This window comes from Pongo pygmaeus, chromosome 3 (assembly GCF_028885625.2).
Source record: "Pongo pygmaeus isolate AG05252 chromosome 3, NHGRI_mPonPyg2-v2.0_pri, whole genome shotgun sequence".
Classification (NCBI taxonomy): Eukaryota; Metazoa; Chordata; class Mammalia; order Primates; family Hominidae; genus Pongo; species Pongo pygmaeus.
Genome location: NC_072376.2, coordinates 82,517,741 through 82,535,708, shown reverse-complemented (window position 1 = coordinate 82,535,708; position 17,968 = coordinate 82,517,741). Strand labels below are relative to the sequence as shown.

The 17,968-nt window shown below is 36.1% G+C and overlaps 1 protein-coding gene across 1 annotated transcript; it reads right to left on the bottom strand.

Moving 5' to 3' along the window:
• Positions 1-3,014: 3,014 nt before the first annotated feature.
• Positions 3,015-7,989, bottom strand: SMR3A (submaxillary gland androgen regulated protein 3A). The gene is made up of 3 exons (XM_063663233.1): positions 7,936-7,989; positions 3,337-3,443; positions 3,015-3,258 (listed from the first exon to the last, which is right to left on the bottom strand). The coding sequence occupies exons 1-3, from the start codon at positions 7,987-7,989 to the stop codon at positions 3,015-3,017; spliced, it is 405 nt and encodes a 134-aa protein (XP_063519303.1).
• Positions 7,990-17,968: the final 9,979 nt, after the last annotated feature.

Below are 17,968 nucleotides of genomic sequence, written 5' to 3'. Positions count from 1 at the left end.
CCATCACTTCCAGTTACAAATAATATGGATGTAGCAACACCAAGTTCAGATAGATGACCTTGCCTTCATCGCTATTTCTAAACCTCATCTCTTTTCCATCATTCCAACTTTGAAGAACCTTCAAAAAAGCTATGCTTCCCCACTACTCTTCTGTATTGAAGTTATTTCTTCCTGTCCGTTCAGTACTTGATGTTTTTAAAAGACTTTACCACTTTGGTCACTGTCTTCTCCCTCTATTTGTCACATTTGGTGACTTCAACATCCCTATAAATGATTCATCCAACCCATGGCCTCCTAACTCCTTGACCTGCTTACTTCCAACATTTGGATTTGAAAAGTCATCATTGTTTTATTTTATCCCAGCCTTTTTCACAGTAATCCCTTAGACATTGTCATTACCAGCTATTGAATTGCCCCCAATTTTTACAACAAAGCATTAAACTTCATATCTAATCTAGTCTATCTTTTATTAAATAATCAAGGAAAGGAAATTTATCTTAAAAACAGGTGATTTTTTTTTTTCTGGATAGATTGAGAAAGATGCAGCCAAACAAGAGTCAGGAAGAAGAGATATATAGGAGAGATAAATGAACCTCAAAACAGATTTTTCCCTAGAGTCTGCAAAAAGGCATGCAGCCCTATTAATACCTTGATTGTAGCCTTGCCAGACTCTAAGCAGAGGAACTATTTGAGCTATACTATTAACAAAATTCTTTCTATAGATTAGTGAGATAACTTGTTATTTTGTGCTTCTAATTTGGTGATAACATGGTATGACAGCAATACAATAATACAGAAGTTAAACGGATAACTCAACCTTAACTTGGCCAATGCAGAATTTATGATATTCCAAGCCCTTACACCCTGATCTTTTCCCATTTTTTAACTTACTAAATGACACCACTCTTGACACAGTTGTTTAGGCCAAAATTATCAGAGTTACTTCTAGATTATGTATTTTTCCTAGAATCCAAGATTCCATACTTCATCAAAGATTTCTGGATATTTTTTCAACTGTATATTGCGGCTGACCACTTCGCTTCATCTCTGCTGATCTTTCCCTAGTCTAAGCCACCTCTTCTCTCATCAGGACTCCTGAAATAGCCACCACTCTTGCTCTTTTTATTTTATTTGAAGTTCCAGGATACATGTGAAGGATGTGCTGGTTTGTTACATAAGTAAATGTATGCCATGTTGTTTGCGGCATCTATCAACCTATCACCTAGGTATTAAGCACTCTTTCTCTTCTAAGTTTTCTATCCATAGAGCAGCCAGAGCGATGAAGTTTTTAAAATATTAATCACATAACATTATTTCTTCGTTTAAAGCTACAATGACTTCCCATAACATATAGAATAAAGTTCAAAATCCAAATCCCTTTATGATGTGTTTTTCTCTGCCTTCTTCATATCATCTCCTTCCACTCTCCTCTTTTCTGAGTATGAACCACATTAACTTTTGTTGACTCTTCTCATATACAAAATTTATTGCTGCTTCAGATCTTTACATGGTTGCTTTTTCTCTAGATCATTTGGTACCTTGCTTCTTAATATTCTTCAAGTCATTCCTCAAATATCACTTCATCAGAGAACTTCTCCATTATTAACTTATATAAAACAGCCAGTCACCACTGCTTAGTGTCTCCCTATGCATTGTTCATTACTTTTCAAAACACTGTCACATCTTACATTTTATTGACATGTGTTTGCTTTTTAAAAAATATCTCACTAGATATAAGTTCCATGAAGACAGTTACTTTGACTACCTTCAATATTGCTGTTATTGTGCTACTAAAAGAGTCCCTGTATCCCGGTAGATTCTCAAAAGTGAAAGACAAGCCTAGGCAATGTAGCAAAACCCCGTCTCTGCTAAAAATACAAAAGAATTAGCGAGGAGTGGTGGCGTGCACCTATAGTCCCAGTTAGGAAGCTGAAGTGGAATTTCCTGAGCTCAGGAAGTCATGGCTACAGTGAGTTGTGATTGCGTCACTGTACTTCAGCCTAGGTGATGGGAGTGAGACCCTTTCCATGGAAAGAAAAAAGAAAAAAAAAAGGAGAGCATTAAACACAAATAAAAATTGTGTGCTTACTTTAGGTGTCTTGAGAAGTTTTAATTTACAAGTGTTTGATGGCAATGTGGGAAGTTAAGTGTCCTGAAGGAAAAAGTCAAACATGGAATGAAAGATAAAGCTCTCATGACATCATGAGGCCATTTCCTAAATAGTCGTATCATAATATTTCTGATTCAAACATCAACAAATAGATGCAGCATACACTTGGAAATCTCAGCCATCAGCTTCTTCTTATTGCTATCTGAAACCATCTCCTATCTCTATCTTGGCTTAGAAAATGATTTTTTCATATCAAATTCCAAGACTTGTGATTCACATCTCAGATATTTAGATTTGCTAGAATGGTGTTTCTTCTCTGCGACTATTTATAAGCAGTGATCAGATGGTACTCAGGAATTTTTATGGGGCAAGCTATGGTGAGGGCCAAGATTCTTTCATTTTAGTATCTATTAACATCCTATTTTGGGCTTTGTAATAGTATGATGGGTTGCCATACTGAAGAGGGCATCTTGTTGCCTACTCTTGTAACTTTGTAACTCTAAGCTTCAAGTCCAAGTGTCGTGTTGCATTTTTCCTTAATTTACTTTTTTGGCCTCATGGGACAAGGCCAGGCTCTGGTAGCACTAATATTCATTTAGGTGACATAACTGGGGTGTAAACTATTGGCTCTGATAATGGTGGATACTTCATACTGTTGCTCAATTCTTTATTTTCCCCTACTGACATAAAGGTTCATGGGGATCGTTTCACAATTTCTAAGATATTTCTCCCAAAAGCTCAGTGCTTTGGAAATTTTTATCCTCATCCAAAAACGGAAGTGATTTTATCTAAAAGTCTCTTGGAAGTAGTGTTGAAATTCTTATTTTTGGGTAGTAGAAGCAGTAGTTGTGAGGGTAGTGGTGTCTTTTGTGGTGGTGGTGGCACCTGTTGCAGTTGTCTATATTTAGGGTGCAGGAGTAGGGAGGGCAGGATCAGTTGGAGAAATTACAGGGAAAAATGGAGGTCCAGGTGGATAGGGTCTTGGTTGGGAAGGTGGCTGTGAATAACCTGGGCCATAAGGAGGAGGAAAAGGGTGTGGTTGAATTCTCCCTGGACCATATGGTGGAGGAGGGGGTGGTGGGATTCTCCCTGGACCATAGGGTAGAGAAAGGGGTGGTGGAAATCTCCCTGGACCATAGGGTGGAGGAGGAGGTAGTGGAATTCTCCCTGGACCATAGAGTAGAGGAGGGGGTGATGGAATTCTCCATGGACCATAGGGTGGAGGATGGGGTGGTGAAACAAATCCTGGTCCAAAAGGAAAAGGTGGTGGAGGAGGAGGAGCCAGTGGTCCAGGTGGATATGGTCCCCTGGGGTCTCTTTGACTCTCACCATGCTGTGGAAACAAAGAAGTAAATAATTTTAAATCAGGTATTTCACAGTTAAATATAAGGGTGAATGGTTTCTGTGGTAAGCAGAACTCTGAGATGGCCTCAAGATTTCTACTTCCTGCTGGCACATGCTGGCCTGACCTTGTCAGGTGAGCCATTTTAAAACAGCTTCTACAATGTGAGAAGGAATCAGAGAGATTTGAAGCTGCAGCAAATACTTTCCTCTGGGCTTTGAATCAAGATGCCGTGTTGTGGGGAGGGCTACATGGAAGTACATGGTAGACTGGCTATAGGAGCTGAGAGTGGCCCCTGGCTCATAGGCAGCAAAAAAGTAGGGCCTTCAGTCCAACAACCAAGGGACTAAATCCTGCCAACAACCATACAAGGCTTAAAAAAGGACATTGAGGTGCAGAAAAAAAAAATACAGCAGTGGACACACCTTTTCAGCCTTGTGAGACTCTGAGCAGAGAAGTCACCTAAGCCAAGCTCAGAGTTATGGCCAAAGAAACTGAGATAATAATGAGTTTTTAAAGGCTACTAATTAGTGGTAATTTGTTATTGAGCAATAGAAAATTGTTAAATGTATCTAAGTTATGATGTATGAACTTCTGTGTCAAAGAAAAATGTTTCTCTTTTGCCCTCTGAATACATAGGCTCTCAATGAAAGCTTGGATATTATTGACTGGAAAAAATAGATGAGCAAAAATCTTATCCTTGGCCTATAGTGAAGTCTGTCATTCCAAATTCCAAATGGAAATAAATGCCTTTGCAGCATGGGAAAGACACGTCTTTTTATGTCTAATTCAAGAGTTCAGGGTTGTTCTGGTCTTCGAACATTAATTAATTGTGAAACACATGTGAGCAACTATTTCGTGCAATGAGGTAATGAAGGAGCTGGTTCATTCATGTCATGAATGTCAACCTGGCAGTTTGCTGGGGGTACAAACCTGTCTTCTATGACTCTACAGTCTGAGTAATTACAATACAAGTGGGGGATAAATGTGATCTAAAGGGAAGTGAAATGAGCGGAATGAGTGTCTGGAGTTTCATGCCAGTGTTTGAGCTCTCCTTCTGGCACATAGAGATTGGGTGAGTGTGGAATCCTTTTTGAGTCTCTTTTTCTCATCAGGAAAATGATGTTCATAATAGTACCCAACTCCTGTGGTTGTTGTCACATTTGTTGTGAAATATCACCTGTAAAGTGCCTAGGGTGGTGCTTATCTCGGGTCTGGTTTACATAGAGTACAATTTTTAGAAATGAAAATAGCTGAGGCTGGATATGGTGGCTCATGCCTGTAATCCCAGCACTTTGGGAGGCTGAGGTAGGTGGATAGCTTTAGGCCAGCAGTTCAAGACCAGCCTGGACAACATAACAAGACCCCATCTCCATTAAAAAATTTAAAAATAGCTGAAAAGTAGTGCAAGGAACAAATACATTGGGGATTTAAAGCGATCAGTTCTGGATAGGAAAATGATAAAGGATTGTCTCTGTGATAAGGAGTCATTTGAAAAGAGGCTTAAAGAATATAAAATAAGGAGGGAGCATGCCAAATAGAAGGAAAATATGCAAATGCTCTGGGGTAAGAATGAAGTTCCACTCTACTGACGGCAAGAAGTCCAGGTTGCTTGGAGCAGATGGTTTATATAGGACACAAAACTACATTCACTTCTTGTGGTTCTCCCTTCACCTATTTGTCTGGCCATTACCCTTGCTAATCTTAAACTTTAGTATTACTGTAAACCATCTTTCTCCTGGATTCCTAATTCCAGGTTCTTAACAACGCTAGAGGATGTCACAAGCACTGTACCATCAGAAAGTTAGTGTCCTTCAGTGCTGCCTGAAATCCTTTTTTGAGTATCTTACCTTAGATTATCTCTTCCCACTTCCCCAGAGGCCTGTAATTTTCCGAGTTGATGCCAATTTTATAAACATTCTCCACCTCATCCTGAGCTCTCATCTACTCCCACCAAACTGGCTTTTCTCCTGCTTCACCAAGATATTTCAGGCAATTGGAAATGAACTTCCCTGATTTACTGGCCACACAATCATGGAGTCATTGATAGCTAGATAGTTTCTTTTTCTTTATAATTATTTTCTGAGGGACCTGGCTCTGTCAGTCTTCTCTTTTACTTTCTGCAACTGTAGTATCTGCCATTTAATTAGCTCATTTTCTTCAGAAAAACACTATCATTTATGTTCAACTCAATTTTTTTTCTCCCTATCCTATCAGCTCTTCATCCCACTCCCTGAATTCTAAATCTAACCACTTCTTATCATCTTTCTTACTTTCATTCTAATCTGTCATTTACTTTTACCCAAATTACTGTAATGGCCCGTTGATTTGACCTCTTGATTCTAATCTTGCCCCTTTCACCTAACATGTACAGAGAGGTTGAAGACATCATTTGAGAAATAAATAGAAATTGATATTTCCCTGTTTACAAAAAATTCAGTTTCAACCACCAATACCTTTGTTGTTGTGACTTTCTTTTCACCTCTTTCCTGCAAAGCAAAGCTCTATGAAAGGGTATTCTAAATTTGCCAACCCCACTTCTCACTTCACATTTGCTCTTCAACCTGGCTTCTGCCCTTAACATGCTGGTAAAAGTTTTATTCATGTCACCAATGAAACAAACAAACAAAAAATTCCAAGGCACTTCTGTGGGACCAGCCTCGTGTTCGTCTTCTCTAGCTAGTGATGGTTCATGTTATTATGGAGGGTGTTTGACCCAAGGGCTGCCAATCCAAGGACTAGTCAGGGTAAGTGGAAGTTCAGGATTTGATTTTTTATTGTCAAGAAAACAAATCCTTAGTATGGCAAAATATTTCACACATTTTTATTGTTGAGACAATTAAAAAAGTAGCCGAAAGTACCTTTTCCTAAAGATATACCGATGTTGATCTAAATATTATGTAATGAAAAATCTTCATAGTAAATATCTATTCTTTTCCTGTTCTCTTAACCCAGTCACAGTGATTAGCTCCCTTTCCACAACTGGCTAAAGTAAAATGATGAAAATGATGAAAATACTATATTAGGAAGAAACACTCCCCTCTCAAAGGGCTATAATTAATGTTAATCTCCTACATTATTCAATTTAGCAATAATCCAGCTAAGACATGCATACTTTGAATCTAAATTTATTTGTATTTTAATGAGATTAAAAATAGTGAGATTAGCTTTGAGGATTAAAAAAGAGATGATGTATGTAATGCATTTGGAAAATTACCTATAACAGAGAAAACACTCAAAAGGTGACAGGCTGAATATGATGACTTACCCCATCTACAAATATGTATATGCAAAGGACATGCTACCCTTCACATTTCCAATGTTCAGTAATTATTAATCATCATTAATCATATCAGCTGGAAAAAGGCTCATTTCTATTTAAACTGCTTATATTATTGGAAAGCTCTGTTTTTCTAATTTATCTTATAAAAAGTTACTGTTTGTATAATAAAAGCCTGAATAAAATGTTTTTCTCTTGTATTTTGAGGATGTGAAAATATTGAAAATCAGCTTTATGATGAAGTCATTAAGACATGACCTTTAACGGATGTCAATACGTTTTATTGGCTTATCAAAAATTATGTCCACCCATATTGCATGCAGGAACATGGCCGAAGTCAGAATACTTCAGTCATCTCAGAATGTCCTGTTTTTATTCAAGTTTTTAAAAGTAGAAGAAAGAGGTATTATTTTATGTTTCGTGTTTCAGAATGATGTAATTTTATGTTGCCTGCTTTGTGGAAGTCAGAGTCTTCTAAAAAATCAGCTTTCATATTTTCCCATTTGATATAATAGATTTTATGGTACTTTGGGAGAAGTTCCTCTGGAATTAATCTCCTCTTTGTAACACTGAACTAATTGACCCTTCTGTTGAAATTGAGTATCATTCTATTACTTTTAAAAATATGCATTAAAAAATTCTGAAACACTAGGTTAAGGACAATAAGCATAGTTGTCCTTAACCTAGTTTTTAATATATGGTAGGTGTTACTATAAATGTTTATTATTTCCTCAAAATTTAGCATGCAAGGATTCTCCTAAATCCTCTGCAAAATGCATCTTCCCAGGTCCCATTATGGGATTCTCTTATTCAGGCTTGGATGAGGACTTTAATACTATATTTTTAATAAGTGAGTTAGGTGACTCCATATGTTAGGAACAACTACTTTAAACTATCTCATTTTGCAGAGTTTTACCTACTGTGTAATTGCTAGAGTATGGGGACCCACATTTATACTTATCTGTTTAATGCAGTCTGATATTATAGACTTGAGCTGTCCAGTATTGTAGCCATCAGACATATGCGGCTATTGAAATTAAATTAGATTTTAAATTTAAATTTAAGCACTAGAACAGTGTTTCATCAATGGTTAATAGTTACTAATATATAGGAAAAGGTAACATCATTAATGTAAAAAGAAATCTGAAGTAATGGTTAATGAGAAAAGTATGAAGATGTATGATCGTGATTAATGATACTTACTGTGAAACACACTGCAAGAGCCCAAAGGCCCAAGATCCAAGTCAGTGATTTCATCCTTTCAGTTGCCTCTGAAAGTAAGCACAACAGGTGATCAGTATGATTGTTTTTTATTAAAAAATTACTATTTAAAATGTCTCAACACATGGATATAATGTAGTACAGATATAATACTATAGCATTTTTAGGAAATTTGCCTAACATTATTTTGGATTCAGTATTACTGTGGGGCAGCATTAGTAGGCTTATAAAATTTGACTTCAAAATAATGTAACTAGTTTTTATTTTTGACTTGTAAACTGATACTGGAGATAATGCCAAAGAGTTATTCATAAATGATCTGAACAATAGAAGCTTTTGTTAACTACAGTTTTTGCCTTTAGATTTAACTACTTTGAAACGTACAATTATTTACATTTGAATATTTTGTATTTTTAAATAGCAGGTACATCGTTTTATAGATTTCTATAGGCTTGGGTTTGAAATATTAACATATTAACTAGATCATATGTTATCAACGTAATTCCTTGGGATATCTCAAAAATAAGGAAAAGAAAGAAATCACTCTGTTTGATGTAGTGTAAGAAAAAAAGAGTCATATTATATATCTCCTAGTTTTAACAACATTCTACTAAATTAATTTAGTCTGTGATGTGTGGTCTCAAAGTGCTTCCAAAAATCCATATATGGTAGATCAAAGACCAAGTCAGAGAATATGGAGGAGTCCAGATATTTTATTCCCAATTGGCTCACAATTTGTAAAATATTTCAAGTACATGATAGCTTGAGTTCTGGGAAAGCAACTCCATGCACCGTTGTGCAAATGGCTTCCTGACGGTCAACTCTGCACATAGGTTGAGTGTGTTGTCTGAACAACGCAAGTTTTGAAAGAATCATTTGGACAAAATTTCACTGGATATTCAATTGTATGTGGGTGTGGCTATTCCCTTAAGGATTACTTTTCCCAGGATCTGTTCTTATGAGAAGTTTGAAAAAGAAAAGAAAAACTACTAATAAAAATATACTGTAGAACAATTCCCTCTTTTAGAGTACATCTGAGAATAATCTATCATTATGAAGTTTCAAGAACTTTAAGGAACATCAAGGGGAAAAGTCAATTGTGTACTTGGATGGATTAATTGTCCTCAATGCCCAACATGAATGCTTTACTCTGACATGTGAATAATATAATTTTTCAAAATTTGATATGTTTAATGACTTACAATTTTACTTAAAGTGAAGGTGCTTATGTTTTTGGTGATAATGAATGTCCTATAAAAAGCTCATGAAAAGTCTGAGAAAAAATTCTTCAGTTAATATTTCCAGGTACATACCTTTGTGTGAGGATCTGTCTTAGAGTTGATTAACCTGCTGGTCGAAATGACTCTTGCCAGTTGAAAGACAGAAAATAAAGGTGAAAAGAGACAAGAAACTTCAGTTCTTATATATTGCAAAAGATTTCTGTTGGCAGTAAAAGAAAGGCTACTTGAAAATAAAATAACTTCTGGGTTGATGCTCTTCAAACAAAGATAGGAAAGTTTTTCTTGCCAATTTGGCAGTCTTTTTCCGCATTTTTTGGGTCTGATTTCTGAAAAGCATTGACCCGTTCAATATTTGTTGTTTCCTGGGGAAACAGATTCAACAAACAATATCCTCTCACTTCAGGGAAACAATCTGGGGCCTGTGGCGCACCATTTCCTCTTTATTTTAAAGAAAAAGCACCAGGTTTTTCTATCCCAAGTAATTTTAATGGGCCATCTTTTGTATTTTCTATTTTATTTAATGGGCCATCTTTTGTATTTTCTATAGGAAGTTCTCTTTTGTCAGTGAAGAATTGAGAACAACCTTGTTTTAAAAATCATGTGGTCCTTGCTGTTATTAACTCGAGAATTTTAATTAAATGAAAATATGATGACATGCAAATATTTGATTATGGGAAAATTATACAGATATTTTTACTTTGAAGTGGATGTCTAATGGAAAGTTATAACCTTGTCTTTTTGATAAATCTAGGCATTGAGGATAATTTTTCCTATGCTGGATGATCTTGTACTCTTGTTTTAATACATTATTATATAATCATAATAACAGCTATTATTTATTGAGCCTCTAGCATATTCCATGTGGCAGGTTAAAATGAGTTCTATTATCATCTTAGTTTTATACAGAGACGCTAATTAGCTAAGTGGAACTTGACCTTAAGTCAGCCCACTTCAAGGCCTAAGTGATTTTTTTAACCAATATTCCATATTACCTCCGTAATCTTAACAATCACCATACACTTAACTAACATTGTGTTACAGTACATTAGAGAGATGAATCAAGTGAACTTAATAGTTCATTCTACTTCAAAGCACAGTAACAACACTTCCTTGTTGGGTTATATCAGACAAGATATTTTGCCTTATTGTGTCTCAATTTCTTCATTTAAAAATATATATTTAAAATGTTTATATTTATAATTTCTAAGTCATGGAGATTAGGACCTCCTTTCCCTCCCTCCTTCCTTCCTTCCTTTCCCTCCCTCCTTCCTTCCTTCCTTTCCCTCCCTCCTTCCTTTCTCTCCCTCCCTCCCTCCTTTCCTCCCTCCCTCCCTCCCTTCTTTCCTTCCTTCCTTCCTTCCTTCCTACCTTCCCTCCTTTTTCCTTTTATCTTTCCTACTAACATTTATTAGCTACCTGTGTGTGTAAGACAGAGTGCAAGTTGCTGAAGTTACAGCATATCTAAATGATTAGTGTTTTAAAATTTTTGTGAGTCATAGGTGATGTAGAAATTAAGAAGCCACACTTTCAGAGTTGATGTTAGTTTTGAATGACTGTACTTAATTTCATTTACTTTGTTGGAGTTTCACTGCCTTTAAAAATTCTGATGACATAATTAAGTGTAATACAATATATTCCTGGTTTGCTAATCTTAGCCCTTAATATGTTGCTGAATGATTACATGCCCAAACATCAGTGAAAATGGTTCTATTGCTAATTAACATTGAAATTTTGACTTCCTTCTTTGACAGTAATTCAGTGTGTCAAAAGATGAATGTCTCTTCTTTCTTGTTTTGATGCCAACGTATTCATCAGCCAAATGTTTGAAGTCAAGGTGTGATCTACGTTGTAATGGATCACTGGCTCTGAGGGACTTAAGATGAACGCTGGCAAAACCAACGGACAATTTCTGAGTGGGTTGTGACCAACAAAGAATTTGAGGAACACAAACAAATGGAAGCACACGTCTGTTAAGAAACAGGAACAGTCACTCCAGTTAATCTTTAATTAACTTATGGCTTTAAAAGATCTTGACTGAGTACTTACTAGAACAATACTTAAAGAGCTAATGTCTCTGGTCCCAGAAAATTCAAAGTGACGGTAAAGAAAAATTATTGTTAGTGCAGAGATTTACGTGACAGATGGAAAATATTTTCCTAATATAGGTAGACTAGCAGATTTAAGTTCAGTCATGCAGCAACATATTTGAAGTCTGCTTTCCTATTGTATTACACTCATTTCCACTAAAATAGGACAGTAATGATAGTTTCTTTGGACCTATGGAAAGTATGTACTTCTTCTAGATTATTCAGAAGGAGGTGATATGGTTTCTGGGGTAATGCCACCTTGAATATTTATCAAGCTTTAGAGTTTACAGATTATCTTAAAAATTTCTGTGGAAATATTGTTGTGTAGGATATCAATAATGCCACTGAGCTCTGAGAGAAAATGTATTCTTTTGGATTGACGCCTAGCATGATGAAATGTAATTAACAATAGCACTTTTAGACTGAAGAAGAGTTATTTTCTGACTTGTGCAGCATGGATACTGCAAGAAACCCACATCACATAGGTCTATAAACTTTCTGAAAGTTGGCAACAAATTTGCCTTGAGCTTCCAAGTAGCCAAAGTTATAAAAAGAAGAAATCAGATGAAACATTTACAATGTCCATAAAATATAATCATGATAATTTCTTGAGAAAAGTAGCTTTTTTTTCTCACTGAGAGCCATGGGGGAAATTTCCCAATGTTTTTAAGCGGGAGGTGTATTTTTCTATAGTAAATGTGAAAGTGGTCTTTATAGTATAACCTGGATGTCACCAATTTGTGAATGTAAACAAGTATTCAATTGCCCTTTAATCAGAATTTTGCTAGATTGATAACCTCATCCATGTAACCATATAAATTCAGTTCCCCTTTCAAAATCTCTCTTGGGGAATATTCCTGGATTCATCTCAATTGTAAAAATATATTTTCTTTGCCATAATATTATTTTCACAAAAACAAATCTAGTCATATACAAGTTTTCTCTGTAAATTACATCAAGTACTTAAAAAATTTTAAACCATTAGTGTAATACATTTATTATATGGTGAACCATGGTATATTTATTTTCTCATTTAATATGCAAAATAACTGCAAGATGTTAATATCTTAGTAATTTAAATGAAGAAAGAACATCGGACAGGGGCAGAATAGTAGTAAGATCATGTCTGGTTTGTTTAATAAAGTTATTCCTAAAATTATATACAGTCTACTGGTATGAATGTATTACTTAAAAAGATGAAGGACTCTAAAAATGAAGTGTATTAAAAATAATGGGGGATTACCTAAAAGTGAGTACAAGTGTCTCAAATAACAGCTTTATACTTAAGAGGAAACAGTGTATTGTTACCTGAAATGGAAATGAAAAGGCCCCAGTTCCAGAATTGACTTTGCCATCTGTCACTAGTATGGCACTGGAAATGATCATTAATCTCTTGGAGCTTTATTTTCTTCCTTTGTAAAATGACAAAGTTAAATTGAATAGCTCCCTGGCATCCCCATTACAAGCGGATCTAGGTTTAGAGAGACCTGAAGCTTATATAATTTGGGCACTGACTACAAGGAAAACAATACAGCTTTATGATTAGAAAATTCCTACAACCACTGCAAGGCCACCTTATAAGAGAAATCATGAATACAAAATGGTCAGAGCTATCCAAAGTCCACCTGATATGAGGGGAGGTGTGCTTGTGGAAAAATTGGAAAATTAAGAAAAAGCAATGTTAGCCAATGGTAGTTAAAATATCCTGCTTTTTCAAATTTTTAAAAACACATGACTTTTTGAACACGTTGCTGTATCTGTTCAGAGGGCCTTACCTTAGAAGAATCTCAGCAAAGAAGTCCTGATGCCTCAGTTTCATTGTTATTAATCTCTTATTGGGCCTCTTCAAGATCTCACATATTTGTGCTAAGTTTTAATGTGCTTAATAACCACCTGGAGACTGGTGATGACTAAAAATTCAAAGATCCATTGGCTGAGGTTCTGACTATTTTGGTTTAGGTTAGGGCCCAGGAAATTGCAGTGTTAGCAGGCATCATAAATACTCTCAGTGCAGATGTTTCATAAAGTATTCTTTGAGAAACACTCCAATAGAATCCAATTGAAAGGAGGAAAATAGACAAGAAAAATACTTCTTTCATTTTAACTGGAAGCTGTTTTGGGGAGCAATTGTTGCTTTGGGAAGAAGATAAAGAAAGGCTGTTAAAGGTTAGATGTGAAGGCCAGGAAATCTTCCTCAGAGCATGGGTGTAAACTATGATCTCCTGTAGGTGAAGGGCAGAAGCATCTGAAAACCAGAACTAGGACTCAGTCACAAGAATAGCAAATTTCTGGAGAAGATTTAATCTCAATCTAGGCAGATCTGCAATACCCAGTTTAGGATCTTGATTGGTAAATAAGATATAGATTGATTTTGGGGTCTCTCGGTGTATCAGTTAGCTATTTCTGCACGACAAACCACAGCAAATCTTGATGACTTTACACAGCAATTGTTGAGTATTTCTTACTAAAAATACTAGTGTGATCACTGGGCAGGTTTCCTGGATTAGCCAGGCCTGACTGATTTTTATCTGGCCTTACATATGTGCTGTGTTCAGCTGGTGAATTGGCTGGGGGCTGATTGGTCTAGGATGACCTTGGCTGGGACAGCTCACCTCTCTTCCACATGTCTTTTACATTCCTTAAGCTAGCCTGGGCATGTTTTCATGGTGATGTGAGGGGTTCAAAAGAAAAAAAAAACAGAAATGTGCAAATGTTTTTCAAACCTCTGCTCTTTTCAAGTTTGATTAGTGTAGTGTTGTCCCCTGATAAAAAAAATTGCCAATACTCAGGCCCAGAGATAGTGCAAGAGGATACAACCAATAGACTTTCTTTTTTTTTTTTTTTTATTATACTTTAAGTTCTAGGGTACATGTACACAACGTGCAAGTTTGATACATAGGTATACATGTGCCATGTTGGTTTGCTGCACCCATCACCTCATCATTTACATTAGGTATTTCTCCTAATGCTATCCCTCCCGCAGCCACCCACCCCCGACAGGCCCCAGTGTGTGACGTTCCCCAACCTGTGTCCAAGTGTTCTCATTCTTCAATTCCCACCTATGAATGAGAACATGCTGCATTTGGTTTTCTGTCCTTGTGATAGTTTGCTGAAAATGATGGTTTCCAGCTTCATCCATGTCCCTGCAAAGGACATGAACTCATCCTTTTTTATGGCTGCATAGTATTCCATGGTGTATATGTGCCACATTTTCTTAATCCAGTCTATCATTGATGGACATTTGGGAATCAATGGACTTTCTTAAAGGGAAGTGTGAAAAGTTGGGCCATAATTCAATAAATCTATCACACCTGATGTTCTCAATGCCTTAACACTTATTTTTGAAGAATACAAAGTTAAGTATAGTCTGGAGCAGGGTTTCTAAGCCTTGGCACTATCGATACTTTGGGTCAGATAATTCTTTGTTGTGGGTATCTGTTTTGTGCCTTTCTGTCCTCTACCCACTAGGTGTCAGTTGCATCTTCCCAGCTGGAACCAGAAATGTTCCAAACATTACCAAATGTACCCTGGGGGACAGAATCATCCCCAGTCAAAAACCACTAGTCTAGATGAAGAAATCACTTCTTATTTCAGTACCTAATTCACTTATTCAGGTATAGTTCTCTGAAGATTATTTTTTATTTTGACCACTCTGAGCCCTAGAGCAGTATGGAGAGTGAATCTTAACTTAGCAAGTGAAACTTAAGAGAGAAAAACCTGTTGAAAGGCTGTTACTACAGTTGTCCAGATAGATTTGGGGAGTGGCAAAGGGGCTATGGATGGATAAGTGGACAGAATAAAGATATTTTCATGGGATGTAATCAACAGATTGTTTTGATGGTCTAGATATGAAGGCTGAAGGACAGAGCAATGTCAAGCTGATATCCATGAGTCATGTAAGATTTCAGTAAGAAGTTGGTAATTGAGCCAAGAGGGTTGACCTTGACTAGGGTAAATGGAGATAATTGGAAGGCTCTTTCAGAATGATAGAGATGTGTGAGTCAAGGCAATGAAATGGAAATTGAGATGTACCTAATTAACACTGAACCCAGGATAGGAGACAAAGAAGTATGGGTGAATAGCAAACACAGGGCTTATAGGAAAATCTGAAGAGAGAAATGGCAACAGATGAAACTCTTATTTCCAAACATTTGCCATTCATTTGCTCTTTATACTTCTATTTTTATTTTCTTTCTTACTTCGCTTCTAAAGTGTTTAACCCTCTTTCTGAAACCTTTTTCTCTGCTTGGCTTTCATGTAAGTTTCTTAGTTCTCTCACCTCTGAATGCTCCCTTTTTAATCTGCTGTTTGCTCTTTTTCCTTCAGGTTTCTCTCATGATTCTACCTTTCTCTTCTTCTTCCTTCTTATTCCTCTCCTCTTTTTTCATACCCATCAATATCCAGGAGAACTTGTGTTGTGAGGAATAATGCTCTTGTATTTGTACTCTTATATTCCCTGTCCTAAATCTAGGTCAGTTTTACTAAATCACAGCGGTGAATTTATCAACTAGATATTGACCTAATATTAACATATCATTGGATGAAATGATATATGAGATGGTACAACGTTTTGGTTAAACAATCTCTGGTGAAAATACTTCTTTAGTGGATGAAGTAGCAGTTGGGAAAGAATATCTGTAGATCTGTAGGAATTTAACTTATTTTTTTCTGTGCTTTTTGAAAATGTCTCACTTAGACTATGACCCCTTTGAGAGTAGGACTGCCATTTTTTCACCTCTTTTTTGTAGCTCTCATATTTGTAATTTTATATTGTGCATTTATGTAAAATATAATTGTATGTTTATAGATGTGTTTGATTATGACTACATGTACTTATGTTTTATATCAAAAAGAAAATTGATTTGTAAGATTTGTAATATATTAACATGTTATATGGGGTGGTTTTTAAACACCTTTTTTTTTTAGTCTGTGAAGAGTTTACTTTTTTTTGACACCTACTTTGTGTGTTATAGAAACATTTGATAGGATAAATGTGCTGGTATTAGTGCTGTCATTCTACAGGAATAAAGAAGAGACCAATACACATATAATCAAATGCACAAATCAGGTTTATTTTTGAAAGATTTTACGGTGTAGCAAGATGAAAGAAAAAACAGAAGGAATCATATCTCTATATTTTTATACTTCTTCCTGTATTTTTGTTAAAACAAAATGCTGAGTGAAGGTGATCACGAATATATCAATATTCAGTTTTTCAGGATCTGTAAAAACAGAACAAAATATCATGAGCCATTAACTAAAGGTACATAAACTCTACCCTCTTGAATTGTTTTAAAATAGCCAAATGCTGGGTAGGACATTAGAAGCTACAACTTTAGAGTTAAATGGATGTGAATTTGAAGACTGGTCTACCATTTATGACTTTGTGATCTTTGGAAAGTCACGTAAATTCTCATAGCCTCAGTACCTTCATCTTTAAAAAGAAGCCCATGAGACTGGTTTTACAGGGTTGATATGAGTATTAAATTAGATTCAAGGCCAGGCATGGTGGCTCACGCCTGTAATGCCAGCACTTTGGGAGGCCGAGGTGGGCAGATCATGAGGTCAGGAGATCGAGGTCATCATGGTTAACATGGTGAAACCCCGTCTCTACTAAAAATACAAAAAATTAGCCAGGTGTGGTGGCATGTGCCTGTAGTCTCAGCTACTCGGGAGGCTGAGGCAGGAGAATCGCTTGAACCTGGGAGGCAGAGGTTGCAGTGGGCTGAGATCATGCCACTGCACTCCAGCCTGGGCGACAGAGCAAGACTCTGTCTCAAAAAAATAAAAAAAATTAAATTCAATAGGAATATTTAATGCTCCAACATCTGAACTAAGTGTTCAACAGTTGGCATCTATCATAGTGATTTTTACATTCCATAGTTAGGATAATTCTTCCCATTTATATTTATAATTAGAAGCTGCTATATTCAGAAATAAGATGAATATATGATCTCCTACTTCTTTGATATTGTTTCTGAATGATCATGTTACATCATGATGTGTGTGATTCAGTCATTGTTTATAGCAAGAGAGCTCTTGTACTGGTTGGGTTTTGTCTATATTACTATTCCCAAGGATAACTGTAATATTTCCTACAATCTTTACTCCTTTTTTGTCTTATTATTGTTGGCAGGTGCTGAAAGAGTGAGGAAGACTTCCCATGTGGAATGTGCACTTTGTGAAATTTAATAAATATTGAAGTCCATACTAACTTTAATTTACGAAAGCCCTAATTAAAAGTAAGCTTTTCCAGGAAAATAAAACATATTTTAGTACTGGGATAAAAAAGCAAAATCTTGTGCACATTTGGTGATCCTTTAATTGTGTGTTTCTTTTGTGGGAATCAGCCAGCATCAGGTTTATAGATATGACTTGTACTCAGGGAGACCAAATGTAGTTTGTGAAATAAAGCGGGAATAAGAGCTTCTAATTCATATGCCAGAGTTAGGAACTATTTGTTTATCTTTCTCTTTGATTGTGGCCAGACACATCTCAAAATTACTCAGAAAATATTGTGGAAAATATTTTCTTGGTTTGCTTTTATCTTCTTGTGATTTGGTATTGTAGTCTCAGACAGTTGCAGAATATACTAAAACTATTGTTGCTTGTTGGCAAGGGCGGTGTCAGCCACCTCAGCTGGGTTAGACTTAGTTGCTGTGGTGTTTGTGACAGCCTCAGATTGGA